General features: G+C 48.4%; 1 protein-coding gene and 1 long non-coding RNA gene across 2 annotated transcripts in view; one reads left to right on the top strand and one right to left on the bottom strand.

Annotated features, from left to right (window-relative positions):
• Positions 1 to 1873: 1873 nt before the first annotated feature.
• The window catches only part of GALNT14 (polypeptide N-acetylgalactosaminyltransferase 14), a 229470-nt gene continuing 207296 nt past the window's right edge, over positions 1874 to 24047 (top strand). Inside the window, exon 1 of the mRNA XM_077134982.1 lies at positions 1874 to 2043. Coding sequence (XP_076991097.1) covers positions 1915 to 2043 — 129 coding nt within the window. The 5' untranslated portion in view covers positions 1874 to 1914. The remainder of the gene's footprint in view (positions 2044 to 24047) is intronic.
• Positions 3306 to 24047, bottom strand: part of LOC143661410 (uncharacterized) — a 40609-nt gene continuing 19867 nt past the window's right edge. The window contains exon 3 of the long non-coding RNA XR_013164562.1: positions 3306 to 3461. This is a non-coding gene — a long non-coding RNA (uncharacterized LOC143661410). The remainder of the gene's footprint in view (positions 3462 to 24047) is intronic.

The following is a 24047-nucleotide window of genomic DNA, read 5'->3' as shown; positions in this document are numbered from 1 at the left end:
TTCTCTAGGCTGTCTGAAGTCTACTGCTGTTCCCAACCAAAAACTTATCCACAGACTGGCCAAGAAGTCTTTGGGCTTGTGAGGCAGGGTAGGCCTGTGGCTGAAAGAGATGGTCTCAAACGCAGGAGATCTCAGAAAGCCCCCTGCATTTCTGACTTTACTTCCTGGGGCCTCCATTTTACCAGAGAATGATATCTAGAGTCCTGCTTTATGTTTTTCCCATTTCCAGGCAGGGGTGGGAGTGGCATCTTTGCTGAGCTCTTAGAGGGTAGATAAGGGCTGCAGCAGTGGACACGCGGTAATCTTCTCCCTAAGAAACTTGACAAGCAAGCATCCCTCGGATTAAGGCCACTTGCATTAAAATGGCACAGTTCCGGTAGGCCCAGGGCGCAGGGTAGAAGCAAGGCTTTTTCTTATCCTCTTTGGGCCCTCACATAACCCCAGCGCCTTCACAACTATTCACTTGTCAGAGGAGATACCACCATCCCCATTTCACAGACCTGGAATCTAAGGCTCAGGGAAGAGAAATGACTTGCCTGGGATTCACATAGCCCCTGTGTCCAAGCCAGGCCTAGAGCCGCTGAAGCATCTCTCCTGCGTTCTGCCGCCATCACTCCAGCCTAGCTAAGGCCCTGGGAACGAGACTCAGAATTTGCTATGTCTCTAGATCCAAGTGGTTTTAATCTGAAAGTGGGAGGAGGTTTTTTTCCAAAGGAATTGGAGTACTTTTTTTTTTGTGGTAAGTAACTTTCTGCATCCAGTAGCACCCCCCCCCCACCTCCCCCACTCCGGCCCACGCCGAGGGTCACTTTTCAAGAAACCCTGTGGCCGGCCCAAGGCCGGACCCTCTTTCTTGCAAGCACAGGGGCCTGATGCTTACAAGGAGAAAAAACCCTTAAGGGAGATAATTGCACCTTAATTTTTAAAAAGGATTTCTTTACAGTTAAATTTAGACTCAGTGTTCCATCAAGCAGAAAAAGTGGCCGGGCACCCGCAGGCAGGCACAGAAACACCTTAGGGAGTTGGGTGAACTCGGCCTTGGGCCTGTACGGCCTAGAGGGTGGACCCAGTTCGGGGTTGCAGCCCAGCCCACCGCCCCGCTTCCCAGCGCTGGTGCCCGGAGGGCGGGCCCGGGTAGCAGCGGGCCCCGGGTGTGAGCGCCACGTGCGCCCCCGGCGTGGGCGGGAAAGTCCCCTCCCGGCGCAGGCGGGGCCTCCCGTCCCAGCTTGTAGCTGGGGGTGGCCACCGGCATCCTCGGACACCCGGTTCCCGCCCCGCCCCAGCCGGAGAATGGCCCGGGAGCTGCGCGCACCGTGCCCCCGAAAAGCACCGTGCGCCCCGATCGGCGGGAGGCGGTAGCGCCCCCCTCTCAGAGCCCCGCTCCCTCCAGTCCCGGCTCCCTCAGAGTCGGTCTGTCGTTCGGTGGGTCGTGCCCACCTTGCCCTTCCGTAACCCCTTCCCTCCCTCTCCGCGCCCTTCTCTCCCTCCTCCCTCGGGCTCATCCCGGGGTGTCGGGCACAGCCTCGGAATCCTCCCTCCCAGCAGCTCGTGTCAGTTTCCCACTCCGCCGCGGCGGCGGCGGCGGCGGCGGTGGCGGCGGTGGCGCCGCGGGGAGCATCTCGGCCTCAGCGGCTCCTCCTGGGCTGAAGCGGGCGTCCGGCTCGGCTGCCCCTCGGCCCTTCTCGCCGCGCCTCGAGGCGCCCGGCGCCGCCACCCCGGCTCCCTTCTCCCCCAATCGGGAGCGGCGCCTGGCAACATCCCGCCCTCCTCCCGCCCCCCCGCACCTTGATCTTGGAGCTTAGCGCTCCCCACAGCGAGGCGCCCTCCGGGACTACTGCCCCGCCGCCCCTGGCCGCCGCGGGGTGCCCCGGGGGACGCAGCGCCGCCGCTGGGAAGGGCAGGCAACGGCGGACCATGAGGCGCTGCACTCGCCGCCTGGCGCTGCCGATCTTCGGGGTGCTCTGGATCGCCGTGCTGCTGTTCTTGTGGCTAACCAGGAAGAAGTTGGAGGTGACGGTGGAGCCCGAAGTGCAGAGCTCCAAGGTAGGGGCTTTGGCGGCCGGCGGGGCGCGGGGCAGCGGGTCGCGGCAAGCGCGCATAGCCCGCGCTCGGGTTTTGCGGGCTCCGGGAAAAGCCGGGGCGTGGGGGTAGGGGTGGGGGGGGGTAGGGGTGGGGGGGGGTGGGGGTGGGGTTCCTGCGTGCTGCGAGCAGGTACCCGGCTACGGTGTGGCATGTGTAGACCTTGCAAATCTCGGGGACATCTGTGGCCCCCCGGCGGTGCGAGCGTGAGTGGGTGCGGGCGGTGGGCGCGCGCGCCGGCGGGGAGCGCGTGGCTCCCAACTTGAGCAGCGCGCGCGTGGTCCCGGGGCGGGGGCGGGGGGTGGCGGCGGGATGCTACAACCGAGCAGCCCAGGAGGTGGCGGCCCGTGGACGCCGCGAGACAGTCGCCAGCGCTGGGGTCCGGCGGTTCGGCCGGTGCAGGAGCCGGGAAGAAGTGTGGCGGCGGCACTGACCTGTTTCCCGCGGCTGCCAGGCCCAACTAGGGGAGGCCCGAGGCCCGGGGTTCGCCGCGCGCGCGAGGGCGTCGCGGGTGAGCTCTCTGCAGCCTCCCGCGCGGTTGCTGCCCGGGCCCACGCGGCCTGTAGCCACCCCCCCCTTTGCAACTGTTCCCGGGAGCCTCCCGGCCGCATCGGAAGTTGAATTTTGCCCGGAACGCCGCTACAGGGCTCGCAAAAGCAGAGGCGTGGGTATTGGCGGGGAGTTGGGGAAATGGTTTTTCCAAGTCCTGCCTGGGTCAATTCGTCTGAGCGGAGCCAGGGGTTCCTCCTTCAGGCTCACTCTTCCCTTCAGATTCAGAGCCAGCGTGTTCCCGTCCCCACCTTCTGACCCTCGCCCCAGGCCTGGCTGGGGGATTTTCCAGCCGGGCGACATTTGTGACCTGGGGGCCGGAGCAGCTTTTCAAGGCTGGAAACAAACACACACATACACACAAACACACACCCAGAGGAGTTTAGGGTCCTGAGCGGGAGACTGGAAAAAAACAAGGAGAGGGGAGGAGGCCAGGAGGACCTGAGGAGGTGGGTGCAGGAGAGGGGTCCTCCCAGCTGCCAGGTCCGCTGTGGGGGCCTTCGGTGGAGGGGCCCGGTGGCTTGGTGGGCTTCCCAGTTACTGGATAGGCTGAGGTCACGCTGATTGGCCTGAACGCAGACCCCACCTGCTCAAGATGGTTCCACTACACCCAGCTGCCTCTTAGAGCCCGGTCTCACTCAGTCTTGGGCACTTACGTTTTGGAGTCTTGCCAGGGCTTAGATGGCTTCAACAATCAATTATTGAGCACCTAGCACCGGGCAGGCAATGTGTTCGCTGGTGGGGAGATGAGCTCATGAATGGGCCAGGACCGTTGGGTATGCTGAGGGCCAAGATGCTGGGGTGTGTCCAGTGTCAGGGCAGCCTGGGGCTTTCTGGAGGAGCAGGAGGACATAACAGAACTGAGTTGAGAAGGAGGAACAGGTTTGCCAAGAGGGAAAGAGGGCATTCCAGGTAGAGGTTAACTGAGACAGGCTTAGAGGAATGACACAGCACGCTGGGCGAGTTTGGCATAATCTGAGCATGTGGAAGATGGCAGGGGTGAGGCTGGGAGGGTGTATAGACTGCGTCTTGTAGGACCTGAGCAGGGCAGCGGCGCGGTCATACTCAAGCACTGGATCAATTTTCTTACTCATCTCAGGCCCTGCCCATAGATCTGCAGTTTTTCTCCTTTTTTCCCAGGTGGTTCTGCTCCTGTTGGTACAGTTAATGGTGCCTACAGGGACGTGAACTTTCTCTGTTTTGTGTTGAACCTGATTACGTTAAGCTTGCGTATTCTCAGTTTACACCAGGGATCTGGGACCAGAGAGGTTTCCTTCTGCGGGCGCTAAACTCCTCGATCCCTCTTCCTTTCCTGCCTCTGCTCATCCTTTAATACACACCATTAAGCAAATGCACACCATTTATCAAATGCATCTGTGTGCCAGGCCCTGTGCTAGGTTTGTGAATTGGTTGCACTGTGCCCCTGCCCTTTGTGGGGGGCCCTCACAAGTTCCTGGCTGAGGCAGGGTTAAAAACAAATGAGGGCAGCTCAGGGGGTGCCAGGGGTCTTTCAACCGAGGTTTGGCACAATGCTGCAGAGTCACAGAAAATGGGGCTTTCTAGTTCAGACGGCTTGCTCTCCTTGTCTTAAATCCTTGATTCCTTCTTTTCCTCCTTAACTGCATTTTTCTCCTACAGCTATGAATTCCTTTTTTCCCATGAATTCTATAGACTTTAAACATCTCGATGCCACTTATTATTAGGTACCCTGCTTTTTAAGATTGTGTTTGTCTCTTTCTTCTTTTTCATGCCTAGGATTGACTTTGTGTGCCCCCATGTCTGTGTCCCATGTGCTTGTGAATGTATTCTGTGTCCAGTGAACGAGCATCCTCTGTATCCTAGTGATGTGTGTGTGAGGAGAGAGGGAGAGGACGGAGCGATGCCCTCTGGAATGCACCAGAACAGTTTTGTTCCCCATGACTGATCTGTACAGAAGTTGTCCACGGCACGTCCAAAGAGGTGCAGTGGTTCCCGAACCTGGGTGCCCACTAGAGCCATCTGGAGAGTTTGTTTACCATGTGAATTCTTGGGCTTTAATGCTGAGATTCTGATTCCATGGGTTTGGGAGAGGCTTCTGGAATCAGTATTTCTACAAGTGATCCGTGGGATTCTGATGAAGCCTGTTGATGGGCAACATCCTGCAGCTGGACAGAGACTACCAAAGTCCGTTGATGCCTTTGGCGGTTCAGCTGACCTCGCGTAGATATGACTGCAGGATTTCATTCTACTTGCGCTCACTCCTGGGCCTGGCTTATGTGGGCTGATGTACTCGTGGGCAAATAACTATAGCGAGCATTTGCAAAGTACTTTCCACGTTACTAATTCCATTTCACAGATATTAGCTCTTTTAATCTGCGTAATAATCACATAAGGTACTGTGGTGTAGGTAAGCTTGGTTGAACAATTGGCCCGAGATGATGAGGCTGCTCAGTGGCAGAGTCAGGAGCTGGGTGGGGTGTGCCTTGGTGTGGGGACCCGATGAGGGCTGGGCGGTTGCAGCGCTGTAGTTTTAGGAATCATTTGCCAATGCAGAGTTTGCTTTCTCAACGGTGAGTTACTGAGGGGATATTTATCTGTTGCAGGGAAAAAGAGAAAAAGTCAACTTTTGAATGAATTCAGCATGCTATACTTTCCTAGGAAATGCTCCTGCCGGATTGTGGAGCCAACTCTTGGCTTGGACAAGCCTCGGGGAGGTTTTCAGCCTTCCTGAGTTTTCAGCAGCAGCAGTGGGCTCTCCTTCCCTGCAACTATTCACATAAGTTGGGAATGGTGTAGGGGTTGGAGAGGGGAGGGCCATGGAGAGGGTCCTCGGTGGGGAGTCTTCCAAATTAAGATTCTGTGGGGCCAGTTGCCTTTTCTGGGTCTGCTATGGGCTCTAGTGGTGAGTTAGGAAACATTCCCCTCTACCTAAAGAAAGGCTCTGCAAAGTGGTCCTGATAATAAAATAAACTCTATGCCCAGTTGCAAGCCAAGAGATATGGAAAAGGCATGCTGCGCTCCTGGTTTAAGAAAATTAATTGGCTTTTTTCCCCCTTAGACTCAAGAAGGGCTGATTCTATTAATAGCTTGTGTAAAGATTTGAGTTTGACTTTTTAATGTCGATTCAATTCTTTTACTAGGTTCCCCCCACCACATACACACAAAATTTAGCCCAAACGCTAATTCCTAATTGAAAATCATGTAGCAAGTTTGATGTTTTAATTCAAACTATATTTTGGCAATAAGTACTACACCATTAAAAAGTGTTTTTATTTTTTCTCTCTCCTATCGTTTGTTTGCCATTTGGATAGCTGTACAATAAGTGACAGAATTAAAAAACAACAAAAAACCCAGCAGATTTGTCTTTTATTTCCAAGAAACTAAATTTAGTCTGGGAGCTTAGGGCTTAGTAAAAGCAAAAGAATTTTAGGCCTGAGGGTAACTTTTGGGAAATGTAAAGGCTTAGAATAAAGTGCCTCGGGTCCAGGTAAATGAATTCCAGCTGTATTAGGACTTGAGCAAACTCTGTGACAAAGTACCTTGTCTTTTTCTAGGCATTTGCATACCACCAATCCCTTAAGTAATGTGACACTGTTATTTTATTCCCTTTTTAGTAGGTAATTTCTCCCATTTAAAAAAAAATCATGCGTTTTAGAGGATGGTCTTGTTGATCTGCTGTTGCTCAGAGCGCGTGCACTGGGCTCCGGCGGGGACTTTGTGGCATGACCAGGGGGACCGTGTGATCACACACGCGTGTGTCCTTCCATTCGCGTGTCTTCTGTGCCCGCGCTCTGGGCTGTGGGCTCTTTCCCCCTCTGAGGCAGTTTCCGCCTCCAGGCAGTTCCAGGGAACGGGGCTTGGATGGTGATACCTGCAAGCCCGAAAGACTGCCGGCTGCCACGGCGGTTGCTGTGAGAGGCTGGCAAAGACGCCTGTGGCAGGTTGCAAGCTCAGGCTAAAACACGGGTGTTCAGGAGATAGCAGGTCTTGACTTTGCAGATCTCGACCGGCTCCTTTTAAATCCTGAGCCCCCATCCCATTGGGCTGGTGGGAAATTCGCACTTGGCGGGTTCTCGGTCAGCCCTGGCCCCACGCAGGGGTCCCAACCCGCTTTCCCAGCCCACACCCTCCCTCAGGTCCCGGAGGGAGGGCTGACCTGCCCCCCAGGGCCCCCCACTCCTCTGTTCCAGGGGAGTCTCTCAGGCTGGTGCATGCCCTCTGTCCTTAACACACGTTCTCTGAAGTGGCCTCCTGGAGCGTCTTAAACCTCTCTGGCATTGGAAAACGATATGTGCTCAAATCCTATCAGAGATCATTTCTAAACTGAACCGGAACAGAATAGCTGCTTTTGGCAGAGGCCTAAAACCCAGAATCTCCGACCAGCCTCCTTTTCATGCCGGCTGGGTTTTGCCCTTGGCCTAAACTCTTCTTTGCCACCTCCCTTCCCCCCTCCAAATTTCAAGATCTTTTTTTCCATCATCAGGCACTGTGATGGCTTGGAGCTGTGTACCCTGGCAAAACGTGTTCTTAATCCGAATCTGTTCTTGCGGGTGTGAACCCGTTGTAAATAGGACCTTCTGATGAGGTCACTTCAGTTAAGGTATGGGCCAAATGAATCAGTTTGGGCTTTAACCAGATTACTGGAGAACTTTATGAGCAAAATGTGAGAGAGAGAGAGAGAGAGGACACTGCGGAGCAGCCGGATGTGGGAGAGAAAGGAGTGGGCGCGCCATGTGCACTGCCACACCACGGAAAGCCAAAGAGCGAGGATCCCCGGCAGCCAGCCCCAGAGTGCCGCCGTCTTCAGGGAGAAAGCAGTGCTTTGATGATGCCTCACTTTGGGACTTCTCCTAACCCCCACCCGTGAGCCAGTATATTCCTGTTGTTTAAGCCAAGCCATAGTACGGTGTTTTAGCAGCATGGAGGCATCTAAATCAGGCACGCGGGAGCCAAGTTTGAAGAAACATGTGGTCAGTGCTCGTTTGATTTCTGATGTCTGCAACCTTGTTGTGCTTCCAGAGCCTCTTCAAGTCCCCGGTGTGTTTTTGGGAAATACCCTGAGTTAGGAAGTAGGACAGACCCACAGGTCCTCTCCTAGAGGAGGCTGCGACCCTGCAATGGCCTTCGCACATTCGGCCCCAGGACAGAGCATAGAAGGCCTACCATGTGTTTGGGGAGGCCAGACTGATGTGTCGTGTGCCCTCTACAGCTGGCCGCTGACTCTCCCCACACGCCTGCAGTTATCCTGAGCTGGGAGTGGGGTGGGGGCGAGCCTTCTTCCTTGACTTGGAAACCTCAAAAACTCATACTCCCCACTAGAATCAGAAACCAGAGCCTACTGTCCCCCGTGGCTCCTTCTTGCAAAACCCTCCCTGCGTGGTTTCACCCTCTCGTTTGTCTTATGGACGAGGCAGCCTCGACTGTCTTTCTCTAGTGTCAGGGGTGATTCAGTGTCCTCTCTTCCAGGCTCAGGCCCCTTAACTCTGAAACGGGGAGCAGACGGCGACAGCACTGCCCTCCCGCCACCTGTCTCACCAGCCTCTGGGCCATTTGGGGTTAGTTGTGAAAAACCCTGAAGTGAAACCTTAGAGCATGAAATGATTATACCACAGATACTCTATGTCTATTACTTATCTTGTAATTATTTTACCAGAAATGGTAGATTAACCAAAAAGTAAATCAGTCTCCCAGTCCTTAGATGTTGAGCTGATCAAAGAAGCAGCCTTTTGGGAAACTGAAAACACACACACACACACACACTCTTTCTCTCTCTTGCTCGCTTGCTCTTTCTCTCTCTCACTTGTACCCTGGGGAATTCTGCAGAAGCTCCCGGATTTTGCTGGCTCTGGTATTTTGGTATTTCAGAACAAATGGCCCGATGTGCCCTTCTGGGGCAGTGGTCTTTGCACTTGGCAGCAGTGCTGCCACCAGGAGAGCTGCTCAACACTAGGAAGCTGACGCAGAGGGAAAGGAGGAGGTGGCCATGGCGTGAAAAATGGATGTGCCACCCTGAGGATGCTCTCACCACCCCCCCTCTCCTGCTCTGCCCATCTCATTCTTCCTCCTTCTCTTCCTCCCCTCTCTCTAGAAGCTAGTAGGGCTGTGGACCGCGAGCCCCCGGGCACTTGGCTGTCCTGGCAGGGAGAGGTCTGCAGGGGCTGGGGGGGGGGGCGGGGTGCCCAGTCCTCTGTGCCCTAGGGAACCACTGCTTCCCTGCAGGGACCGGGGTCAGAAGCAGCCTGCCTGGCTGGTTATGGGGGACAAGGGATCACCTCTGAGCACAGGGCATTTGTTTCTGAAGGACAGAAAAGCTGCGTGGGGCCAGCCTGAGCCATTGGGGAACCTCCTCCGCTCCCGCGCCCGTATATATCAGCAGGAGCCCTTATCGCAGGGAACAAGGAGCCATCTCATCCACTGCCTCCTGGACGATGCTGCTTTCAAGCACAGTGCCTTTTCTGCATACCATTTCCCGGGGACAAGATTAGGCGCTTAAAAAATAATTAAATTCTCCTCTTGTCACTTGTCTTCTTCACTGGAAGCACTCGAGGGATGTGTCCGGGAAACGCAGGAGAGCAGCGGTGCACGCGGGTGTTCCTGCCACTGGACCTGAATCCCGAGATGAAGAGGAGAACCACCCCAGCTGCCTTCTTTCTAGTGATCCCGCTGTTCAAAACCCAATTTGCATCTCATTCCAGGCCTGGAGAGAAGGTGGAAAACATCTGTGACCGCCCCAGCCACTAGTTCTGTGCAGGGAGGTCGGTTCTCCCTCCTCTCTGACCTCACCAAGGTTTAGAAAATTAGGATTTTCTTCCCTCATGGTCCAGGCTGAAGATTTATGTTAGCTTCTCTCCTTCCTCTGAGAACACTACTCATTCTTTTTTTTTTTTTTTGCCCCCAGCCACAGAGACTGGCCCAATCAATATTTATGCCCCCATCACTCACAGCTGCAACATGCAGGCATAATGGATGCCAAATTCCTTGATGGCCATTGACAAATTAGCTGGTGCTTGTATTTCAGCCTCATTGTTTTCTAGGATCTCAGGAAGATCAGACCGTGTGGTCCGCTGATTAATTAAGCCACCCAGATAATTGCCTATTAATAGATGACGAATTGATGGCTGCCAGCTGGGTGCTGAATTGACTAACATCCTGATGGTGGGCAGGTGGTCTCATCAAAAGAGGACCTAGCCTAAAGACTTGACTAATTAAAGGGTGACTCAGGAGCGGGAAGATGAGAAGGGTTCCCCTCTCGTGACTTTGTGTGATGTGTTACAGTTTACAAAGTATTCATAATCACAGATGCCTCATTTGAGCCCTACTGCAACCTTGTGAGATAAGTATTCTTACTATTCGTTCTTGTTTTGTGTTTTTTTTTTTGGTGCATTTCATTCTTTTTCCATATGAGTATCCCATTATTGCATGCACCATTTGTTGAACTTTTTGTTTGTCTTTTTTGGTTTCTTTGTTTGTTTTGGAAAGTGCATGGTCCGGGAATCAAACCTGGGTCTCCCATAAGAAAAGTGAGCATTCTACCACTGAACCTCCCGTGCACCCTTACTCATTCCTGTTGTTATGAAGCATGTTGAAGCTGGGGGGTGTTTCATTTCTTAGAGCTGCCATAACAAAGTAATACCTATGAGGTGGCTTCAAATAATACGTCATGGCCTCACAGCTGTGGAGGCTGGAAGTCTGAAGTCGAGATGTCTGGAGTGTCGTGCTCCCTCTGAAACCTGTCCGGGAGCATCCTTCCCTGCCTCTTCTAGAAATTTCTGCCAGTCCTTGGCATTCTGTGTAGATGCATCACTCTACCATCTCCACCTCCGTTTTCACAGGGCCGTCCCTCTGTCTGTCCCCCTCTTCCTATAAGGACATCTGTCATATTGGGTTAGGGCCAGCCCCCTGTGGCCTCATCTTGAATGTATCTGCAAAGACCCTCTTTCTGAACAAGGTCACATTCTCAGGTACCAGGAGTTAAGGAACTTCAAATTACCTTCTTTGGACACCATCCAACCCTCAGCAGTCTGCTCTGTGGTCCCCCCAAATTCATATGCATTCCATGTGCAAAATACACTCACCCCATCCCAACATCCCCAAAAGTCTAAACCCATTCCAAAATCTTAACAGTTATGATCATCTCAAAAAGTCTGAAATCCTATCTTCTAAATCTCTAAATCAGGTACAGATGAGATTCAGGGTATGGTCCATCTGGGGCAAAAGTCCTTTCTGTCTGTGGACCCTAAAATTCCTTTCCTAAGGGGAAGGAGACTTTGGCAAGGGACCTGGAACCCAGTCTTTTGGCTCTAAAGCTGTGCTGTTTCATTATGGCCATGCTCACCCTCAGGCTAGATTTCTCCACCAGGGGAAAATGAGATATATTTTGTGTATGCATATATTATCTGCGTTTTTGTGTGGACTCAAAGCTGGTGCTCTCTCTGGGAAATGAGTCCCTGCTTCTGAGAAGTGCGGGCATCGCATTCTAGGTACAGAAGGGAGCTGAGGCGTGGATTAAGGGAGAGGCAGAGCCAGGCACTGGGGACCGCTCAGGACTGGGGAGACTTGGGGTGTGCGTCCAGGCGTGGCCCCACTTAACCACATGGCAGGCCCTTTGGAAGCATTCCAGGTGCCCACTGCCAGCACTCTAAGCCTCGGGGGTCACCAGAGAAGTGGAGGGAGACTCCCCGACTGGGTACTGGCTGTGTGTGCGTGCCTGAATCGGCACGTGCCACCTCCCTCCCGGGCTGGCAGGGCTTGACAGCAGGAAATCAGGCTCTGCTGTCATCCAGCGGCCACCCCAGCTCAGAAGTCAACAGGATTGTGGAACTGAGACTGAAACCTTTGATTTGAATCCTTTCTGTGATAAACGTGGTCCTTAAACAATCAGAGGCAATTCCCTTCCAAGAGAGGAAATGTCATTTGAAGGAAGCTATCGCTGTTTGAAATGCCAGGCAGTGGAGGGGGCGGGGGGGGGGCGGGAACGGCTCAGTGAGGTGACTTTAGCAGACACCCCACCTCTGCCTTAGATCCTACCCTTTCTAAGATAAAGCACGCCTCCTGCTTCTTGCTGTGCAGCCTCGAAGGCCAATTGCTGACTGCTCAGTGCTGCCAGCTGGACTGCCGGCTCTACCCATTTACAAGGATCAGCTGCTTTGGGTTTGTTTGGAGGCTGGTGGGTGATGCTCACTTGTGTGTTTATACTTGTGGAAGTATAAAATCAGGAGGCTGACGGCGTCTTCCTGGGTTTTTCCTGGAATTGAGGTAAGCCGCCAGAGGTCTCCTGGGGCTACTTCTGTTACATGGCCTGAATGACGTCAGCGCTTTACTCTGAAATCCCAAACAAAACCATGACTTGTCACTCTTGTCCATGTGTACAAGGGCGTGGCGACACTCGTTAAAGGGTACTGTGTTTTCAAAGACTGTACATGGACAAAGGATGAAATGAAATGTAGATCTAGACCACTCTGATATTTTCCCTACCCACTCGGAGGCTCTGATAGCTTTGTAATCGTTTGCTCAAATCTTGATCAGATGAACTCCCCATCATTCTCCCCACATCTCTTAAAACTGAGCCTATGTTTTAGAAAACTTATTGGCAGTATCTGCTAAAGCTGAACATACGTATGTACCCTGTGCCGCTGCAGTTTCACCTCTGCGTATATATTCTACAGAAATGCATGCTTATTGTGAATGGATGCACTAGAATCGGGCTTAACAAACTTTTTCTGTAAATATTACGTATCTTCAGTTTTGTGGGCCACACGATGTCTGTTGTAGTTGTGCAACTCGACCACTGTAGTATGAGAGACAATACATAAATGAGCCAGCAGGGCTGTGTGCCAATAAATCTTTATTTATGGACGTCTGAGATTTGAATGACATATGATTTTCACCAGTCATAAAATATTACTATTCCTTTCATTTCTTTTACCTTTTTTTTTTTTTTTGGCATGGGCAGGCTCCAGGAATCGAACCTGGGTCTCCGGCATGGTAGGCAAGAATTCTGCCACTGCGCCCCCATTGTCCGCCCCTTTAATTTCTTTTGAACATTTAAAAACGTAGAATCCATTCTTAGTTCGTGAGGTGTGCAGAAACACATGGCAACCCGGATTTGACCTGTGGGCTGTTGGATTACATTTATATAAAGTACAAGAAGAGGCAGAACTCGGGTACGGTGTTAGAAGTCCATTTCTCAATTACCCTCGGCTGGCGTTGGTGCCCGGGCAGGGAGGCGTTTCTGGAGAATGAGTCATCATCAGTTTCTTGATCTGGGTGCTGGTTACACAGGAGCATTCCCTTTGTGAAAGTTCTTCTGATATACTTCACATCGATAAACATTTCAAAGAGAGAGAAATTGGACTGTGTGACTTCTGACGCCAGGCTCTAGCACTTCATTTGGGATCAGAGCCCAGCACTTGTCATTTGTTTTTATAGCCATTGGTTTCTATTCCCCAAACTTTCTTTTGGAGAAAGTTCTTGGTTGGCCTTTCCCACTCCCCAGATCTTACTCCTTTTTGTAGACCGTGAGACCGGCGATAGCAGGAGTGGCACAGGCGTCAGGAAAGGGTGTGCTGGCTGTGCGTTGCTGGACTGTAGGGAGGTGAGGAGTCTTAGGGGAGAGTTGGGGTAGGGAGCTGGCCTTCCATGGCTGATTACCACCTGGGAGGGCTGCCCCCCACCCAGCGCATCTGGGCTGAAAACCACCCACTGTGCTTGTAGGTAAGCGGCGGACTTATGTGGCCCCAGCTACTGGCTTGCAGAAGATGGGCTTCTTTAGTTTTTTTTTTTTTAATTGTATACTTTAACATATATACAAAGCAAAGAAATAAAAAAACAATAGTTTTCAAAGCACTCTTCAAAAAGTGGTTACAGGGTAGATCCCAGAGTTTGTCATGGGCTACCATATGATCCTCTCATATTTTTCCTTCTAGCTGCTCCAGAATATAGGAGGCTTTTTTTCCCCCTTTTTTGAATCCAGGAAAAAAAACAACAACCAGAAATCAACTGGAGCACGTAAGAAGTGCCACATGCTTCCTGCATCTGCCCATTAGATATCCCTGATGGCCCCATGCAGTAGGTTTTCAGATGAGGAACACGCAGGCTCAGAGATGTTAAGTGACTTTTCTGAGGTCACACTGCTAATAGCAGAAGAACTAACTTCCAAAAGAGAGCCTCCTGACTCCACATCCTGCCTTTTCAACTTCTCCCTGCCCACCGTAGGCTTCCTCTCCCCTCGTAGCCACACCGAGTCTGGTCTCTCAAAAAGGATGACTTGAATATATCTTTCCCTTAGCAACCAGCTTTTATAGCCTGCCTCTGTTTGGCTTCCCAGAATTATCCACATCTTGCTTAGACCAGAAGCTGTTCGAGGAAATAGTGTTATATCAGAAGCTGTCAGTCCAGGGCCAGTCATTTCAAAACAACATTCAGAGAGAAAACTTGACAACATTTTTCAAAGAGAAATATGTTGTGCTTTCACCTCTGTCTGACATCCCCTTATGAACACTGCCCTCCTGCAGATGAGAGACTGTGTCTGGGCCTAGGGTTAAACTTTAAAAAAGGAAGTCCCAAAGGCATCACATTCTTGAGAGGGCGAAAGTGCCTTAGGAATGCCTTCCGATTTGTGAAAGAGGGGACAGCGAGGGATTAATCGAGAAATGCTGGAAATGCAAAGGCTGCAGGGGATGGCTGAAAACTCCCCGTCGTCACCCCTCGGAGAGGGGTAGTCCTGAATCCAGCATAATAACACCAATTATTTGGTTGTTTGTGCTGAGGAGTTGAAAGCTATCATGTGCCGGGAAAATACTCAGCATGGAGCAGTAATTATGGCTCGGCTGATAATAAAGGCTGCATCGGATTGACTGCTAATTAGATTATTAATTGGAGTAGTATCAAAAACAAATACCTGCTGTTTACCATGAATAAGCTGCATTTGTGGTATTTTCTCTTTTTTAAGTTTATTCCTATTTTATAATGCGCAATTTCCTTTCTTCTCTTTCTGTGCCAAGGCTTCTCATTTTCCCCAGCCATACTAAGCATACTTGTTTATCGAGCTGCAATTAAATCGTTTTGTGTGTGTGTGTGTTCATTTCCTTCCTTTCTCAAAAGGGGCTTGAGGGAGCTGATGGGTAGCGTCACGTGTCAGCCCTAGGCAGGGTGCCTTAGGGGCTTTCCCCCAGACTCAGTGTCCTTGTCTGCAGAAGGGATCACGGGGCGGGGTTTGGGAAGAATTCTGTGAAGTCAGGGCGGAGTGTAATTGCTTGAAGACATGACCTGATCGCGTGTGTTTAACTCTGATGTTCAGTCCTTGCTACCTTGGATTCAAGAAGGATGGGGTGAGCATTTGGGGGCATGGGGTGCCCGAAGGGGCTCCCCCGCCACCCAGGCTACCTTCCTACAATCAGGTGGGTCCCCAGCAGTGTGAGGTTCCTTCCAGCTGTCTTCCTGCACTGAGGCTGTGAGGGCCTGGGAGCCCCCTGGGTTGTCTGGAGAGGGAAGCTGGCCCCATGGGACCGGGCAGCACTGCCCAGGCCACCGGGGAACGGAGTGGCAGCCGCCAGGTGTCCGGCACCGGGTCCTGCATGAGGAACGCATTGTGGTCACCATTTGGTGGCAGGAATCTAGGGGAGAGGGGAGAGCTTTGGGGTAGGGGTCGGGTGGTAGGGAGAGTGGGGAGCGGAGTACTGAGTGCCATTTAGGGGAAATGTATCCATGTGAAGTCTTTTTCTTAATAGCCACCCCATGGCGTGGGTGGGGGGTGATTTAGTGGGTGCCTGGCCAGGACAGTCAGGCTGGTTATTTCAGGCTGGGACCTTTCTGATGAAACAGTGCCTGAGCCACACTCATTGTAAAATTTTCTTTTTCGTATATTGCCTCTGGATGATGAGGCCCTATTTTACCAGACAGGCAAGGTCTAAATGAACAGAGCTAATAAGTGGTGGAGCCAAGACCTGCCCCAGGGGGTGGTGTGAAGCCAGATCCCACGGCCAGGTGCCACTGGGATATTTGGCGAGAGAGATAGAAAAGAGGGATGAGTTCGTTTAAGGGGTTTCGAGTGCCTGTCAGACGTGGGGAGGCGGGTCACTGAGCAGAGTGGGCAAGTCCACCTGCCGTCCCTTCATCCGGCAACCCCCCTTGGTGCACTGCTGTGGGTGAAGCCCCAGGGAAGGGGTGTGTGGAGGGGCGTGGGCGTGAACTGTGTGTGTGCGTGGGAGTGAATTGAGTGTGTGTGTGCATGGGAGTAAATTGTGTGTGTGTGTGTGTGTGTGTGAACACGCAGGCCAGAGCTAGGAGCGAATTGCAAGGCGATGGTGGAGCACGAAGCAGCGCCTCTCTGCTGGCACCTGGCCGCTTCTCTCTCTGGAATCCTGCCTCCCGCCTGGACTTGCAGGCGTGTGGCTGAGTTCCTGGAAAGGTGGAACTGTGTCTGTTGGAGGGGATGGCTGTTTAATGAAGGGACTGCGAGATGGACAGAAGTCTTTTACTCTCATTCAAGTCAGAGATGAACTGGAGGCTGAAGGGACTGGGAGAATTGCTTAGGGGTTCCAGGGTTAAAAGCTTGAGACTATTGCTTTTGAATTTACTAGGAGTTGTTCTGCAAAGTTGCATTTCTTCCCCTGCTCGTATCATCCTTCTTTTAGCTCAGAAAACTGCGGTTGAAGTTTAATCTCATCCTTAGAGCTGCTTCGCTAAAACAGAAACCTGGTATTCCACAGATCTCTTATTAGAAGAAGGATTTAAGGCGGGCTTTTAAAGTCGTTGTAGTGATTGTTGAAGGAGCACATTTGCCAGGATCCACTTGTCCCCGAAGTAGCTGCTCTTTTAGAGCTGTAGGAGGATGATGGGGAAGGAAGGCCAGCTCCAGGCTGGAAAACATCGGGCTGACTTAGCAACCGGGTGTTATTTAACTGGTTAAGGATGCCTGTGGCGGGACCCACGCTGTTTGGGCTTGCTGTCTCCCTGCTGGGTTTCGTGGCTTATGAGCTAACAACGGTTTGTGCATTTTTAAGAGATGGAGGAAAAAGTAGAATATTTTGTGACATATGAAAATTAAACGAAGTCCAAATTTCAATGTGCATAGGTAAAGTTTTATTTGATCACACTCTCATTTCTTTTTTTCTTAATTCTCTGCTGCCACCTTCATGCTACAGCAGCAGTTCCCGAGCTGTGGTGGAGACCCTACGGCCCACAGAACCAAAGACACTTACTGTCTGTCCTTTTATAGAAGGGGTTTGCTGACCCCTGCCCTTGACTGTTTTTGAGGGGGGAGTGCATGGTCTGGGAATCGAAACCTGGTCTCCTGCATGGAGGACGAGCATTCTAACCACTGGACCACCCGTACTCCCCCTGCCTTTGCCTTTTGCTTCTGCAAGTGCAGTCCGTGGAGTAGCCTACTAGTGTCACCTGGAAATTTGTTAGAAATGCAGAATCTCCGGCCACTCAGGCTGTCCTGATTAAAAACCTGCATCTTAAATCCCCAGCTGGTTTGGGTGTAGTGTCACCTGGAAATTTGTTAGAAATGCAGAATCTCCAGCCACTCAAGCTGTCCTGATTAAAAACCTGCATCTTAAATCCCCAGCTGGTTTGGGTACAATTGAAGTTTAAGACGCACCGTGGCAGATGGAGCTAACTCTTGTGCACAGAAGCTTGTGCGAGCCATACCGAGGTCTGTCGTCACCCTTCCTTACTGTCTTTGAGTTGCCCTGGGAGGGGCGGGAGTCCTTGTCCACCTCCCGGATCCTCTGCCGTGGGAGGAGCCCCAGTCCCTGAAAGCCCGGTGTCCGCAGCTGTAGCCTTAGGGACCCAGCGCTCCAGGTGCCCTTGTGATGCTGGGAGCACCTGTGCCCGGGGCCCCGGCCCTACTGTTCGCGGGCACCCACCACACTCAGGCCTGGCCGCTCCCTGCCCTTTCCAGGCTGGGGAGGTTTGCGTAGGCACTGTCTTTTTTTCCTCGCCCTCTGGGAGCACAGACTTCTACAAAAGACAGAAGGTTGGTTCTTTCTGGGTGTGGGATATTTCTGTGTCCGGCCGAGTGATACCACTTCCCTGAGGTCTGTAGAAATTCAGTGAATGGGGGAGGGGGAGGGCAGCAGAGGGGAGGGGGGGCTTCCCAGGGTGGGGGTGGGGGCTCAGCAGGGAGGAACCGGAAATGAGGACCATGCCTGATAATGGAAGGATTCCAAAATAAAGCTGTTTGCTTATTTTCATTCTAAGAGTGCATCTGGAAGTTGACAAATCTCACCAGTTGGGAATATCACTCTACTCACTGGGGCTCTGTTTAGTAAATGTTTTGGGTTTAAGCCTTTTAACTGCTCAGGGAATGTAGATTGCTCTTAAAGGGGCAATCCAGTGGAATATTAACTTGGCTTTCCTTTTCCTGGAAGGATTGAGATTTGCTATTTGTGTTCTCTGTTGCCCACCAAGCTTGGTTCAGGCTTTTCTCAGTCACCCGTTTTCCTCTTTCATTCCTGTAGCTGTCCTTAGGAAAGTGCCCTCCTTGGGGAAGTCGCCGCATCTGTCTAGAATCCCTACAGATGAGGCCTTGGCTGGGCGGTGCCCAATGTCCCCTCTCAAGGCCATGTCCTCTGTCCATCTCTGGTGGACTCGGGAAGACTTGAGACCCCTGGGTGGAGGCTGGTGTTATTCAGAAGGCAGATCGGGACCAGGGCCTGGAAGAATTCCTTCTTGTCTGTATCCGGTTGCTCAAGAGCCCATGACCCTCTGCCGTTATCCGTGTGCTGGTCCACTGCCTGTCCCCAGACTGAGTTCCAAACTGAACCAGGAAAGGACTTCCCACAGTGTATATGGAAATATTCTCACGATGCACCAAGTCAACTCAAAAGAAGAATACAAAAGTGTGTCCGCAGTAGAGTCCCATTTTGTTCAAAACAAGGTATATAATGAGGAAAAAAAAAAATTTAGAGGAGGAACATCAAAATGGGTGATTTACATAAGTGAGATATTTTCCATATTGTTTTTCTTATTGCTAGTTTTTTTTTATTTTTTTAAATACCTAAAAACACCAAACAAATGCAAACATTCCTATTTTGATCATTCCGTTCTACATATATAATCAGTAATTCACGATATCATCACATAGTTGCATATTCATCATCATGATCATTTCTTGGAACATTTGCATCTATTCAGAAAGAGAAATAAAATGAAAACAGGAAAAAAAAATTATGCATACCATACCCCTTACCCCTCCCTTTCATTGATCACTAGCATTTCAAACTAAAATTATTTTAACATTTGTTCCCCCTATTATTTATTTTTATTCCATATGTTCTACTCATCTATTGACAAAGTAGATAAAAGGAGCATCAGACACAAGGTTTTCACAATCACAAAGTCACATTGTGAAAGCTACATCATTATACAATCATCTTCAAGTAATATGGTTACTGGAACACAGCTCTACATTTTCAGGCAGTTCCCTCCAGCCTCTCCGTTGCATCTTGAATAACAAGGTGATATCCATTCAATGCTTAAGAATAACTTTCAGGATAACCTCTCCACTCTGTTTGGAATCTCTTAGCCATTGACACTTTGTCTCATTTCACTCTTCCCCCTTCTGGTCGAGAAGGTTTTCTCAATCCCTTGATGCTGAGTCTCAGCTCATTCTAGAATTTCTGTTCCACATTGCCTGGAAGGTTCACACCACTGGGAGCCAAGTCCTACATAGACAGGGGGAAGGTGGTGAGTTTGCTTGTTGTGTTGGCTGGAGAGAGAGGCCACATCTGAGCAACAAAAGAGGTTCTCATGGGGGTGACTCTTAGGCCTAATTTTAAGTAGGCTTGGCCTATCCTTTGTGGTGTTAAGTTTCATATGAACAAACCCCAAGACTGGGGGCTCAGCCTATAGCTTTGGTTGTCCACACTGCTTGTGAGAATATCAAGAATTCAACTTGGGGAAGTTGAATTTTCCCCCGTTCTCATCATTCCCCAAAGGGAACTTTGCAAATAGTTTTTTGTTCTCTGTTCAAATCACTCTGGGATTTATTGGAGCATCACTCTGGACAAACCAACAAAATCTCCTGTCCTACTCAAGGTTCCATGTACTTATGGTGTTCAATTAAGCTGTCTACATAGCTTATATTAGGAAATGCACTAGTTAAAATATAAATTCTGTTCCAAATAAACATTTTTTGCTTTAGTCTCACACGTAAGTTGAAATTTTAAAATATCAATTACCATCTGTTTTCAGCACCCTGCAGTAATGACATTCCTTTGTTCTTCCTCATGCAAAAACATTTTTAAAATTTGTACATTTAGTCACTATCATTATATACTCTAGGCATTCCTAGATTATACCATCTCAATCTTTTTTTTTTTTCTCATGGGCAGGCACCAGGAATCGAACCTGGGTCTCTGTCATGGCAGGCTAGAACTCTGCCACTGAGCCACTGTGGCCCTCCTCATCTCAATCTTTATCGTCTGTCTTTCTTTCTGATTTCATTTATGCCCCCAGCCCTCCTCCCTCGATCATTCTCACATTCAGCTTCATTCAGTGTTCTAACATAATGGTATTACAGTTAGGTAGTATTGTGCTATCCAGTTCTGAGTTTTTACATTTAGTCCTGTTGCACAGTCTGTATCCCTTCAGCTCCAATTACCCAATATCTTACCCTATTTCTATCTCCTGATGGTCTCTGTTACCAACGAAATTCTCCAAATTTATTCACTAATGTCAGTTCATATTAGTGAGACCATACAGTTTTTGTCCTTTTGTTTCTGGCTAATCTCACTCAGCATAATGTCCTTAAGGTTCATCCATGTTGTTACATATTTCCCAACTTTAATCTGTCTTACAGCTGCATAATATTCCATCGTATGTATATACCACAGTTTGTTTAGCCACTTGTCTGTTGATGGACATTTTGGCTGTTTCCATCTCTTCACAATTGTAAATAACGCTGCTATAAACATTGGTGTGCAAATGTCCGTTTGTGTCCTTGCACTCATGTCCTCTAAGTAGATACCTAGCAATGGTATTGCCAGGTCATATGACAATTCTATGTTTAGCTTTTTGAGGAACTGCCAAACTGCATTTTACAGCGGTTGTATCATTTGACATTCCCACCAATAGTGGATAAGTGTGCCTCTTTCTCCATATCCTCTCCAGCACTTGTCATTTTCTGTTTATTGATAATGGCCATTCTGGTGGGTGTGAGATGATATCTCATTGTGGTTTTGATTTGCATTTTTCTAATAGCCAGGGAAGCTGAGCATGTCTTCATGTGCCTTTTGGCCATTTGTATTTCCTCTTCTGAGAAGTGTCTGTTCAGGTCCTTTGCCCATTTTGTAATTGGGTTGGCTGTCTTTTTGTTGTTGATTTGAACAATCTCTTTATAAATTCTGGAGACTAGACCTTTACCTGATATGTCGTTTCCAAATATTGTCTCCCATTGAGTAGGCTGTCTTTTTACTTTCTTGATGAAATTCTTTGATGTGCAAAAGTGTTTAATTTTGAGGAATTCCCATTTCTCTCTTTCTTTCTTCAATGCTCTTGCTTTGGGCATAAAGTCTATAAAACTGCCTCCAAGTATAAGATTTATAAGATATTTCCCTACATTTTCTTCTAGCAGTTTTATGGTCTTAGATCTAATGTTTAGGTTTTTGATCCATTTTGAGTTAACTTTTGTGTAGGGTTGAGATATAGGTCCTCTTTCATTCTTTTGCATATAGATATCCAGTTCTCTAGGCACCATTTATTGAAGAGACTGATCTGTCCCAGGTAAACTGGTTTGACTGCCTTATCAAAGATCAATTGTCCATAGATGAGAGGATCTATATCTGAACACTCTATTCGATTCCATTGGTCAATATATCTATCTTTATGCCAGTAGCATGCTGTTTTGATCACTGTAGCTTCATAATAAACCTTAAAGTCAGGTAGCGTGAGACCTCTGACTTCATTTTTTTCTGTCAGGATACTTTTAGCTATTCAGGGCACCCTGCCCTTCCAGATAAATTTGGTTATTGGTTTTTCTATTTCTGAAAAGTAAGTCGTTGGGATTTTAATTGGTATCACATTGAATCTGTAAATCAATTTAGGTAGAATTGAGATCTTAACTATATTTAGTCTTCCAATCCATGAACACGGTATGCCCTTCCATCTATTTAGGTCTTCTGTGATTTCTTTTAACAATTTCTTGTAGTTTTCTTTGTATAGGTCTTTTGTCTCTTTAGTTAAATTTATTCCTAACTATTTTAGTGTTTTGGTTGCAGTTGTAAATGAAATTCTTTTCTTGATTTCCCCCTCAGATTGTTCATTACTATTGTATAGAAACACTACAGATTTTTGAGTGTTGATCTTGTAACCTGCCACTTTGCTGTATTCATTCATTAGCTCTGGTAGTTTTGCTGTGGATTTTTCGGGGTTTTCGGCAAATAGTATCATATCATCTGCAAACAGTGAGAGTTTTACTTCTTTTTTTCCAATTTTGATGCCGTGTATTTTTTTTCTTGTCTATTTGCTCTGGTTAGAACTTCCAACACAATGTTGAATGACAGTGGTGATAGTGGACATCCTTGTCTTGTTCCTGATCTTAGGGGGAAAGTTTTCAGTTTTTCCCCATTGAAGATGATATTAGCTGTGGGTTTTTCATATGTTCCCATTATCATTTTGAGGAAGTTCCCTTCTATTTCTATGCCGTGTATTTTTTTTCTTGTCTATTTGCTCTGGTTAGAACTTCCAACACAATGTTGAATGACAGTGGTGATAGTGGACATCCTTGTCTTGTTCCTGATCTTAGGGGGAAAGTTTTCAGTTTTTCCCCATTGAAGATGATATTAGCTGTGGGTTTTTCATATGTTCCCATTATCATTTTGAGGAAGTTCCCTTCTATTTCTATCCTTTGAAGTGTTTTCAGCAAGAAAGGATGTTGAATTTTGTCAAATGCCTTTTCTGCATCAATAGAGATGATCATGTGGTTTTTCTACTTTGATTTGTTGATATGGTGTATTACATTAATTGATTTTCTTATGTTGAACCATCCTTGCATACCTGGGATGAATCCTACTTGGTCATGATGTATAATTCTTTTAATGTGCTGCTGGATTCGATTTGCTAGAATTTTGTTGAGGATTTTTGCATCTATATTCATTAGAGAGATTGATCTGTAGTTTTCTTTTTTTTGTAATATCTTTGTCTGGCTTTGGTATAAGGTGATGTTGGCTTTGTAGAATGAGTTAGGTAGCTCTCCCTCCTCTTCAATTTTTTTGAAGAGTTTGAGCAGGATTGGTACTAATTATTTCTGGGTGTTTGGTAGAATTCACATGTGAAGCCATCTGGTCCTGGACTTTTCTTTTTGGGGAGCTTCTTAATGACTGATTCAATTTCTTTACTTGTGATTGGTTTGTTGAGGTCGTCTGTTTCTTCTCGAGTCAAAGTTGGTTGTTCATGCCTTTCTAGAAAGTTGTCCATTTCATCTACATTGTTGTATTTATTAGCATAAAGCTGTCCATACTATCCTGTCATTACTTCCTTTATTTCTGTGGTGTCGGTGGTTATGTCTCCTCTTCCATTTTTGATCTTATTTATTTGCATCCTCTCTCTTCTTCTTTTTGTCAGTTTTGCTAAGGGTCCATCAATCTTATTGATTTTCTCATAAAACCAGCTTCTGGTTTTGTTGATTTTCTCAATTGTTTTCATGTTCTCAATTTTATTTATTTCTGCTCTAATCTTCATTATTTCTTCCTTTTTGCTTGCTTTGGGGTTAGTTTGCTGTTCTTTTTCTACTTCTTCCATGTGGACAGTTAATTCCTTGATTTTTGCCCTTTCTTCTTTTTTGTTATAGGCATTTAGGGCAATAAATTTCCCTCTTAGCACTGCCTATGCTGCATCCCATAAGTTTTGATATGTTGTGTTTTCATTTTCATTTGCCTCAAGATATTTACTGATTTCTCTTGTAATTTCTTCCTTGACCCACTGGTTATTTTAGAGTGTGTTGTTAAGCCTCCACATATTTGTGAATTTTCTGGCACTTTGCTTGTTATTGATTTCCAACTTCACTCCTTTATAATCTGAGAAAGTGTTTTGTATGATTTCAATCTTTTTAAATTTATTGAGACTTGCTTTGTGACCCAGCATATGGTCCATCCTTGAGAATGATCCATGAGCACTTGAGAAAAAGGTGTATCCTGATGTTGTGAGGTGTAATGTTCTATAAATGTCTATTAAGTCTAGCTCATTTATTGTATTATTCAAATTCTCTGTTTCTTTATTGATCCTCTGTCTAGATGTTCTGTCCTTTGATGAGAGTGGTGAATTGAAGTCTCCAGCTATTATGGTAGATGTGTCCATTTTTCTTTTCCATGTTTGCTGCATATATTTTGGTGCATTCTGGCACAGTACATAAATATTTATGAGTGTTATGTCTTCTAGCTGAATTGTTCCTTTTATTAATACATAGTATCCTTTGTCTCTTTTAAGTGTTTTAC

The sequence above is a fragment of the Tamandua tetradactyla genome, chromosome 17 (assembly GCF_023851605.1).
Source record: "Tamandua tetradactyla isolate mTamTet1 chromosome 17, mTamTet1.pri, whole genome shotgun sequence".
NCBI lineage: Eukaryota > Metazoa > Chordata > Mammalia > Pilosa > Myrmecophagidae > Tamandua > Tamandua tetradactyla.
The sequence above is the reverse complement of the archived record's forward strand: the minus strand, read 5'-3'. Positions and strand labels throughout refer to the sequence as shown.